This window comes from Geospiza fortis, unplaced genomic scaffold (assembly GCF_000277835.1).
Source record: "Geospiza fortis unplaced genomic scaffold, GeoFor_1.0 scaffold29, whole genome shotgun sequence".
NCBI lineage: Eukaryota > Metazoa > Chordata > Aves > Passeriformes > Thraupidae > Geospiza > Geospiza fortis.
This window is the reverse complement of record NW_005054349.1, coordinates 4114137-4124752: the sequence shown is the minus strand read 5'-3', so window position 1 is coordinate 4124752 and position 10616 is coordinate 4114137. Positions and strand designations below refer to the sequence as shown.

The 10616-nt window shown below is 42.3% G+C and overlaps 1 protein-coding gene across 6 annotated transcripts in view; it reads left to right on the top strand.

The window, feature by feature from the left end:
* Nucleotides 1-4092: 4092 nt before the first annotated feature.
* The window catches only part of ZNF711 (zinc finger protein 711), a 16532-nt gene continuing 10008 nt past the window's right edge, over nucleotides 4093-10616 (top strand). For 5 of the 6 annotated variants that reach the window (XR_004081969.1, XM_031058798.1, XM_031058800.1 and 2 more), the window contains exons 1-2: nucleotides 4093-4200; nucleotides 4999-5529. Coding sequence is in view for 5 of the 6 variants with exons in the window: in XM_031058798.1 (XP_030914658.1) it covers nucleotides 4122-4200; nucleotides 4999-5529 (610 nt within the window). In the remaining variant the exon portion in view is untranslated. Of the gene's footprint in view, nucleotides 4201-4998; nucleotides 5530-9195; nucleotides 9528-10616 lie in introns of those variants that run through there. The other variant, XM_031058801.1, reaches the window with a different exon arrangement.

Here is a 10616-nt window from a genome sequence, read left to right as displayed (position 1 = left end):
GGGCACCGCCAGCCCCGGGCACCGCCAGCCCCGGCCCCGGGCACCGCCGGCCCGCTCTGCCCGTGGTTTTTACTACGGAAACTTTTATTGGTGCAACGCGTAGATGTTATTTATTTTTTCTATTTTATTTTTTATCGTTTTGTATGAAGAGGCTTTAGCGCGTTTTAGGCAGCGAGGCAAAATCTCGTTCGCTGGTTTTGTCTGTGGCGTTTTAAATGGATTTAGAGTGTAAGTGGTCGTGGTGCTTTCTAGGTGGACACAATAAAGGACTTTAAAATGGATATGCTGGCTTTTCATACCCAGTCTGTTCTCTGTCAAGGGTCTGCGTTAACCTGCACGTTATTTTATTAATTGGGGTTTTCTTATTAAGATTTCTGCACAAGCAGGACGTTTCTCATAGCGTTTCTTGTCAGCTGCTGCATTAAAATTAAGGGCAGAAAAAAATGAAAACCGTGTTATCAGGCGAGGATAATTTTTTGTTCTTCAGCTTGAATGTTAAGAAATTAAATGGTTACACAGCATCTGGTTCCTGTTTTTCAACGGCGTAGAAGTTTATTTATTGTTCCATTGCTCTGTGTCTGAGCCTGGTCCTTTTGGTTTAATGCAAATCTCATACGCAGCTTGTGAATAACCAAAACACCAGCAGTGCATGATGTTATGTTTTCCTTTGGAGCGTGTAAACAAGATGTAAATTACCTAGAAAAAATCCACTATTTTGAAGGAGAGATTAAGAGCTGACCATGCAATTAGGCTTCATGTGAAAATACACTACCTGAACCCACTGTGAATAGAGGTGTGTATAAACTGGGGAGATGCTTAAAGTTTGCAGCACCACACAAAATGCATTCCTAAAGCTCCATAAATAAGGAGCATGCATTTAGGCTGTAATTGGCATGTTGCAATTGGCGTTCTGTAGAAATGTTGTTTATGTTACACACATTTGAAATATGGCAACAATGCCTGGAAGCCAGCCCCGGGATTGGGAGTTTCCCTGTCCCCCTGGGAACACCAAAGACACCCTCTTTTTCCTGGGAAGGGTAAAAGTGCTGAAGCATTGGTTGTTATCCCTCCTCCTTAAAATGCTTTGCTGAATATTGTTGCATTTGGAGTGCTTTCTTAAGCTCTCTCTAAAATGAAAATATTCCTGGCTATTTTGTGATACTTTCTTTAGGAAGAGTAAGCTAAGAACAGATCAATGTAGCCTGGGAACTTCCACCAGGTTTTCAGTTGAATGTTGCTGTTACGTGTCCTTAGGTCATTCCAAACTGCCAACCATTACCCTTGATTTTAAAATTGCCATGTGCAGAAGTAATTTACAGTTGTAGTCAGAGAGGTCAGATATCCCTTCTACTCGAAAATTCATTGCTTGTCTCAGCTGAGCCCCATCTAAGGAAGAACTTTGGCATAAAAAGCTGAAATAGATTGAAATGAACCTCAGGCTCATTAGAAAGAGAACTGTTATTTTTCAGAAAAGCAAAACCATTCCAAATACAGACATATTTTAAAAATTTAGCCTTGAGACATTGCTCTGGGAGTCTCAGTGTAGGTTGCATGAAGTACTTCATTTTGGGATGTGATGATAATACGCTCTTTCCTGAGCCAAGATAGGAAAAAAAAAATCAATGAAAAAATTAATGGAATATTGTAAAGTAAATATTTTATTGGCTGATGCTAAAAACATTTTCATTGTCTTGAAATACACAGAGGAGAAGGGGAATTGAGAGGAAGAATTGAGATGTCACAAGTTAGAGGAAGAGAGGAAGGGCTAAGTTTGGGATTGTGACAGGGTGTGGAATTGTGGCTTTCCGCCTGATTTCTCCCTTTCCAAAGCCCTGATTGGATGTGGCTGTGGTGGTGTGGGTGTGTTACACAGTGTACTACAGGAGGAAGCTGAGAAGAGCCACAATTAATCACTGCACTGCATTTTTTTGCTGTTCCCGATAACAAGATTTGCCTGCATGTGTGACATGTGGAACTGCATCATCTGCACTGCTGCAACCTGAGAGCAGAACCAGCGGGGCTGGGGCCTCCCCCAGGGTTCACTCTTCCAGCAGCAGCAGGAAGGGCTTTTCCTGCTGGCACTGCATTCCTTTGAGATCCCAAAGTTGATATAAAAAATAAATTTTTGATTGTATGGTTGATTCAAGTCCGTCCTTTGTCTGCAGTGAGGGTTTACAGGAACATTCTTCATAGGGTTGGTACAGCTTCAGTGGGGTTGTTACCTTGGTGTCATCATCCATCTCTGATTTCAGGGGAAGTTTAAGGGATTGCTGGTGCCATCCCATAACTTTGGTTCTTTTTCTAGTCCTGTTAACTACCAGGAAAATACTCTTTTAATAATTATTTGCGTTACCTGCAGAAATTTAAATTCAAATTGTAGTCCTACTTTGTATTAATTTTTTCTGTGTGCCACAATACATAATATAGTTGTGCATCTAATTATTTAATCACAAAATAAGTTGCTTATTGAGATGGAAAAAAATTCTAGCCTATTCTTCCTGTAATCTCAGATTGATATAAACTAAGATAATTTTTCATATCCATTTACTCTAAAAAAAGGATTCTCTGAAAAGGCTGTGGTTAGGATATGTTAGATATTGCCTTAATTCTGAAATAGTTAAATGAGCTATTTATGCCCTAGAGCTGCATTCCATTTTGTACTAGCAAGGATTCATTAGCTACAGGGAGAATTTTGGATGGCTGTGGTGGTAATTTGGGAGTGATGGGGCATTGCGTTGGGGTTCTGGAGCTGCTCTCTGATCCTTACAATGCTGAAAAATGTTGATTTTGGAGTGGAACTGAAGTAGTAAAATCATTGCCAACTTTTCTCATGGATAATATTTGACTTTTTTCATATTCTTGAATTCAAACCTCCTTGGTGTGGATCAGTGGCTTTTCCTTGCAGCTGCCATCGTTGGGCACCTTGGCTGGAGGAGCTCAGGAGTTGTGGGGGGTCCTGGCTCTTCCTGGGCCCCTTGACTCTGCCTTGGAGCTGTCTCAGATTTTGGGCACCTGTTCCAACAGCCTGGCTTGACCTTGGCTGTGCTGGTTCCTGATTGTCAGTATATTCTAACACAAAGTAATTGGAGTTTCCTTCATAGTTTGGATTTAAATAGTAAGATCTAACAAATTCTTGTGGTGGGGCGCTGGTAATTTCTTTAATGAGCTCTAGGAGAGCAAAACCAAGGTTGGTGCTACAAGAGGAAAGCAGGATGCTTTGGAGACTTACCTTGAAAGATTTGTACTCTCTGCCCCACTCAGGTCATGTAGTTCTGAGCTCTGACTGCATTCACCTCCCACAGCTCCTAAAACTTCTTATTTGCTCTGGGATTCTGACACTTTCTCTGATTCTTGGATATGAGAGGGCAGAAAAGTACAAGATTTTAGTCTTGTGCAACAGAGATTTTTTTGGGCTTGAGATTTTTCTCCTGTGAAAGCCTTGAGCTCTTTCTGATCCTGTGGGTGATCCTGTTGGGTCAGTTTGCACTGAGAACTTGTGCAAAGTCCTTGGGGCTGCAACAAATTGCAGAATAATTTAGAATCCACACATTTCAGTGTTTGGTAGCAAGGCTGGAATGCTGATTTTATCCTTCTCTCTCGTGTTTTATGGGGACACTGTCAAATGATAGATGCTTTCTCCTGCTCTGGGAGTGGCTTTGTGTAGTTGTACCTTGTCAAAGAGATCCGGCATCCCCAATTAAATATACACACTAAAATTGTTTTTGAAATGTCTCATATATCCAAATTTTGAAAGAATTGGAAAAATTTATACTCCCAGTACAATTCTCCCATTTTCTTCATTGTAGCTCCACACATCCAGAATCACCAGTCTTGATAATTAGTTAATGAGTCTGTAGACAGGCAGAGCAGAGGCTGCTTTGTGCACAATTGCTAATATTTATTATTATGCTAAGGTAAAAAATATAAACTGAAACGTTAAAGTGAATTCTGTGAAGTGTTGCTTATGGTTTTCTTGAATTTTTGGGTAAATTCTTCTCTGTGTTTGTCAGTGTAACACATCAATCCAGTAAAGCTGATCAACACAAGAACACTGTTAAACATAAATTCTCATTTTTGGTTGTTTTTTTTTTGCAGTTGTTTGTGAATGAATTTGGCTGAATATGGATCCAGGTGGTGGAAGTCTTGGATTGCAAACACAGGAATCCAAAATGCCTCACACTATGATCATGCAAGATTTTGGTAAACATTTTAACTATTAAAAATAATGAGTAAAATCCAGGAGATGATCTTCTCAGGTGTTAGGAAGGACCACGTCTATACCAAGATATTTTCATTTGAATTGCAACACTGAATAATGTTTATTATTTTCTAAAAATTCTGATAAGAACCATTTTCTTGAGTGTTTTCAAGATTAAAACTGCTATTTGTGTGTTAAAATAGTTTACTGTGCATTTTATGTTATGTCTAGAAAAGTAGTCTGGAAATATGACTGGCCAGTCTAGTCTGGTAATGAAAACCAAATTTCTACCTCCAGGCATTCCTTGTGATGTGGCAAGTTGTTGGAAATGTTACCGTAAATATTGCATAAAACTGAGTGTTTATTTTTAACAAGGCCCTTGCTGTCCAAAGGATGAGTCCTTTTATTGTAACAGCAGTTAATGGTTTGTTACCACACTTCCAGTGTCACACAAGAATTCTGTGAAGGTTCACATTGCTGCTGCAATGAAATGTTTTCTAACTGGGAATTGAAGAGAAAGAGACTGAATTGTAAACTGGCCTTTAGTTTTTAACAGATCCTAAGTTTGGGACAAACTCCACATGACGTCCCAAAGTGGTGTGTTTTGTTTATGTTAGCTTATACAGAACAGGCTGCTTTGGACAGTGTTTATTGGGTGAAATGCAAAAGTGGATGTGGAGAAGTCACAGATTTTTCCATCTGTGCTTAGCTTGCCTATGTGATAACTCCATTCCTTAGACAAACCAGTTGCTGGTGCAATAATTGTAACATTTTTCTCCCGGTTCCTGGTTGTTCCCTAGTGGCTGGGATGGCTGGCACTGCTCACATCGATGGAGACCACATTGTTGTGTCAGTCCCTGAAGCTGTCCTGGTTTCTGACGTGGTCACAGATGATGGGATAACCCTTGACCATGGCCTGGCAGCCGAGGTGGTCCAGGGGCCCGACATCATCACGGAGACGGACGTTGTCACCGAGGGCGTCATCGTGCCCGACTCCGTGCTGGAGGCTGACGTGGCCATCGAGGAGGCTCTGGACACCAGCGACCACGTTCTGACCTCTGACCTGATCACAGAAACCGTGCGCGTTCCCGACCAGGTGTTTGTGGCAGACCTTGTCACGGGCCCTGAGGGACACCTGGAGCACGTGGTGCAGGACGCGGTGGCCGGGGCCGACTCGCCCACCATGGTGTCCGAGGAGGTGCTGGTGACCAACTCGGATTCGGAGGCTGTGATCCAGGCTGCTGGCACTGTCCCTGGCTCCACCGTCACCATCAAAACCGAGGACGATGACGACGGCAAGAGCACTTCTGAAGACTACTTGATGATATCTTGTAAGTCCACAGAGGTAGATGAAGCAGGAGGGAGCTTCTGGTGGGGAGAAGTTCCTGGAACTGGACTCTTGGAACGCTCAGGGGATAGGCTGGTGCCCAGTTAATTCCTGGTGTCTGGATTTGGGGGTTTTGATGCAAAATCATTGCTACAACAAGAAAGAGAAGGACATTGATGCTGCTGAGTGAGTGGGTGTGTATGTTTGTGTTTCTGAAACTAGATATTCTAGGAAATTTAAGAAAAACACCTTGGGAAGTTAAACACTCAATTTATTTTGAATATACATCTTTTCTCTAAAAAAACACCACAGGTGTATTACAGTGCTATGGAGATCCATGTAAAAATAACATATTTGGTTTAATCAGGAGAATCCACTAAGAAATAGTTTTTTAAGATCTCTAACTCAAAGTTTTCTCAATATGTCCACAAAATGTGGTCTGCTTTGTGTATTAAAAATGATAATAGGTATTTTATTGTCTGTTGTGCTCTTCTGGGCTGAACTTGGAAATAAGGGGTGAGGTTCATTAATAGATTGGCTCATTAACACATTCCAGTTCTCACACAGCATCCAGCTCCATATGATCCTGTTGACAGGAGCTGAAGTTGGCTACTGAAAGAACCTTGGGTACTTTGTGTTTCTTCAATGCTTACATTATACCCAAGGTACCAGTTGTTGCTGCTACACAAATTTGATAAAATACATTCCAAGTAATTGATTTTTTTAATTCTTCAAATCACTTATTGAAATGTGAGCAGGTCAAAACAGATTTTATTTAGTCAGATGCAATATGTTAAAAAAAAGTCAATGCCAAGTGTGTCTAAGTGTCAGTCTGTTCACAACAAGCTGCAATTATTAAAAATCTCATGGCACAGGACACCACTGATTCATGATTATAATGATTTCCCTCTCTTATAGCATTTGTGTCCCTTATGCAAAATATATTTGTTTTTGTTCAGTACAGGATGAACAGCAATGATTTTTAAAGCTTTCCATCATTACTGTGTCACTAACAGAAGTCAAAAAGAGGGGTTTTTGAAAAAGAAACTTCAAAAATGAGTCTATAGAGCAAATTAGACCTGCTACAAAGAAAACCTTGTGTGTTTTTGTAACGAAAGGAGCACCATTTTTACAGTCAGTTGTTTCACTGAACAAATTCCTCCTTTCTGATAGAATACTTAGGATGAGTTTATTCTGTAACTGGCTATTTCCCTTGTCATTGTAAGTACAGTCATCTTTGGGACTCCTTCTGAGAGAGATGAGTGTGATGGATGCTGATGATCCTGCACTTAGACCAGAGCATCTGAAGCTTTCAGTTACCTGATGGCCCCACGAGTGTCTGACACGTTCATGGTTTTGTCAGGTGTTCTCAAGCTTGGCTTTCACAATGTCTCAAAGCCATTTTGAGACCTAGTTTTCAGCAAATTAAATTTTTATATCTGTATAATCGTGATGTGCCTGAATAGTCGCAGTTGGAAGCTACATTATTCATCTAGGAGTTTGTTTTAAGTAATCATTTATGTAAATTAAGGCAGTCATAGAACTGTGTAGGATGGGAAAGAGCTGTAAGATTATTGAGTTTAATCATTCTCCCACCACTGGCCATGTCCTCAAGGGCCACATCCACATGGCTTTTGAGTCCCACCAGGGATGGAGACTTCAGCACTGCAAGGGCTGCACAGCCCCTTCCATGAAGGAATTTTTCCCAGTATCCACCCTGAGCCTCCCCTGGCCCAGCCTGAGGCCGTTCCCTCTCCTCCTGTCCCTGTTCCTGGGAGCAGAGCCCGATCCCCCCCGGCTGTCCCCTCCTGTCAGGAGCTGTGCAGAGCCACAAGGTGCCCCCTGAGCCTCCTTTGCTCCAGGCTGAGCCCCCTCCCAGCTCCCTCAGCCCCTCCTGGGGCTTCATTCCCTTCCCAGCTCCGTTCCCTGCCCTGGACTCACTCCAGTCCCTCAATGTCCCTCTGCTCATGAGGGTCCCTGAGCTGTCCCCAGCACTGGAGGTGCCCCAGCAGTGCCAGCACAGGGGACAGCACTGCCCTGATCCCCTGGACACCATTCCTGACCCAAGCCAGGTGCCACTGGCCTCTTGCCCACTTGGGAACCCCTGGGTTTGTGTCCTGCTGCTGGCACCAACACCCCAAGGGCCTTTCCCAGCCCCTCTGCCTCAGCCTGGAGCTTTCCATGGGGTTGTTGTGACCCCAGGGCAGGACCCAACACCTGTGAGCCCCCACAAGTGGCCTCAGCCCAGGATCCAGCCTGTGCAGACTCCCCTGCAGAGCTTCCCACCTCCAGCATCAGCACTTCCCCAGCTCGGTGTCACCTGCAAAGCAGATCCCCTCCTCTGCATCACTGATAAAGGTCTTTGAGCTCTGTTGTGTTCCTAAGTTCCTGTGTTGTGCTGGGGATGCCAGGCTGACCCCACAAAGTGTCTGCTATTGTGTTTTTGTCAGCAGTGATGAATCATTCTTATGTAGCTTTTAATTTTTTTTATTGTTCAAATATTACCCTTGAATTTCTTTTGTTTATGGAGATAATGTTGTGTAGAATAGATAAAGGCCTCAATTTATCAAGCAGGTCAAAACTTTTTATTTACTTATATGTCTTCAATTGTCAAATGCTGTCAATATTGTAGAAAGTGAATTTTATATATTTCATTTGGGGTGTATATGTAGGACTGTTGAACTGTTTTTATAATGTAAATCACACTTAAGTGATACTTCTAAAGAATTTCAAAATACTCAGTTGTCTTTTAATGAAATTTAGCATCTAAAAAGGGAAGACTACATAAAATGCCAGATATGCCCTCAGAGAATACCACAAGTTGTTCTGTTGAACACGTGGAACTACCAAAATATGATATTTTAGGGTATGGAACTGACTGTGGAGTTTTAATTTCCCTTATGCTTGTTGGGAGTTACAGCCTAAATGACAGAACCATAGAATGGGTTGGGTTGGGTTGGAAGGGACTTTACTGGAAGGTGATTTTTCACCATTTTGAGGTGACATTCCCATGTAGATACTTTATACACTTCTGGTAATTACACTTTCTGTGTAAATACTATTTGGACAATATTAAGTTCATCTTGATAGTTGTGTGAATATCTGTGTATGATTTTGTGATTGGAAATTTTCATTGGAAGATTATCACTACTCTGAGTTTAATCATTCTCCCAGCACTGCCAGGGCCACCACTGGCCATGTCCCCAAGGGCCACATCCACATGGCTTTTAAATCCCACCAGGGATGGGGACGCCAGCACTGCCCTGGGCAGCTGTGCCAGGGCTGCACTGCCCTTTCCATGAAGGAATTTTTCCCAGTATCCAACCTGAGCCTCCCCTGGCCCAGCCTGAGGCTGTTCCCCTGTTCTGCTGCTTTTTCAAACCCATTTTTGCTACGTTCACAACACGAATACCACGGGGTGTTGACGATTCTTTGCTTTAAGCCATCCGAACACCTCGATAAAAAGGAATTGAATCCCAAAGCTGTGGTGGGCCCCTGACCCCAGCCTTGTGAGTGAGATGGAGCTGGTGAGCAGCACAAGCCGTGCTGCAGGGGCAGTGGGCAGTGCAGCTGAAGCCTCCCCTCTTTTGTTTTTCAGGTTTGCGATATTCAGACCCACAGCGGGTTGCCAGCCCCCGCTCCGCGTGCCGGCCCCATGCACTATTCTGGTGACCTCAAAGCCACCACTGACCCACACTGGAGCTGGCCCGGGGCTAAGGTACTGTGCCACCAACACCTCCTTTTTAGTGTCTTACACTGTTGCCTCATTTGCTAAACATTTTAGGATTCCTACTCCTCTATTTGAACATATGGGACTTAAGTAGATCAGACATTAGAAAAACCCGGAGGATTGTCAAAGCCTTGTGGGACTTACCTTGCCCTCGTGTTGCTGCTCTGGTGGCTGTGGCATCACCAGCATAGTGCATGTGAGGCATCACATGGATTGGGAGCTGGCAATCCACGGTGAATCTGGACATCACACACCTGAAAACAGCCTAGCAGGTAAGTTTAACACTGGGAGTGTGCTGAGTTTGCCTTTAAAGCTTGTTCACTCAGGAGGATTCAGCATCTATTTATGGAGGTTCTCTGTTGTGTTTTTTTTCAGTTTATTTTAAGGGACCAGATAATAACATGTAGTGCTTCTGGTGGGTGAGTCAGAGCTGGAAGACACTTTGATATTCCATTGACAGAAAGGAATCAAGCAGTCCCTGTTCCCCTGAGCTATCCCTGGGGAAAGCAGCACAGAATTTAGCACTGATGGGTTGGCAGTGATTGAAGGAATCTTACTTAGACAACAGAATATTTTCATGAGCTGTTCTAAAAAACAATAATATTTTGGAACCTGGCAAAGATTACTTGTCCTGCTGTGTTGTTTTACTTAAATCTGTTTAAAAAGTAGATGGAAGCCATGAGATTTACTTCAGATAAGACAGGGCTTTAAGCAAAAGAAATTGCCAACTCAATGTGTTTTGTTATGTTTGAAACAAAAAGCAACATCTTACAGATAACAGTCTATATTGATGTTATTTTCTCAGCCCAGATGATATTTTCCAAATTTTGCTACATTGCACATTTGCTATTTTAGAAAAGTGATCCCATAGGCCCTGGATACACAAACTTCCTGATAGGTTTCCATTTCTTTAGCTTAAATTGTAAAGGCTGAATTTTTTGGAGAATATACAGGATGGTTAATGGTGTAGAAGCAACCACAAATGTTAAAAATACTGTTGTAAGTTTGCCCCTCTAAAACAGGACTCTATTTTCAAAGGATATTGAATATTTGGGGGCTTTACAGGCAATATTAAAACACTGTGTGTGTGTGTACATGCTGTATTCAGGTTTTGGGGTTTTCTTTTGCTGAAAGCATTCTTAAAAAAGTTGAAAAATTCCTTATTTTTTTCCATCATGTAATGTTTATTGCATTACAGTTGATGTTCTGGTCACTATCTAAGATTGTGAGATTTTTTTCTTACATTATTTTACCAGCCCCATAGCAGTGCACAGCCACTGTCACATAATATTAGTTAAATAGTTGGAAAATTTTCCATGAAGAAAACTTCCTATCACACATGTGGTAGCTCCCCTGTTCAG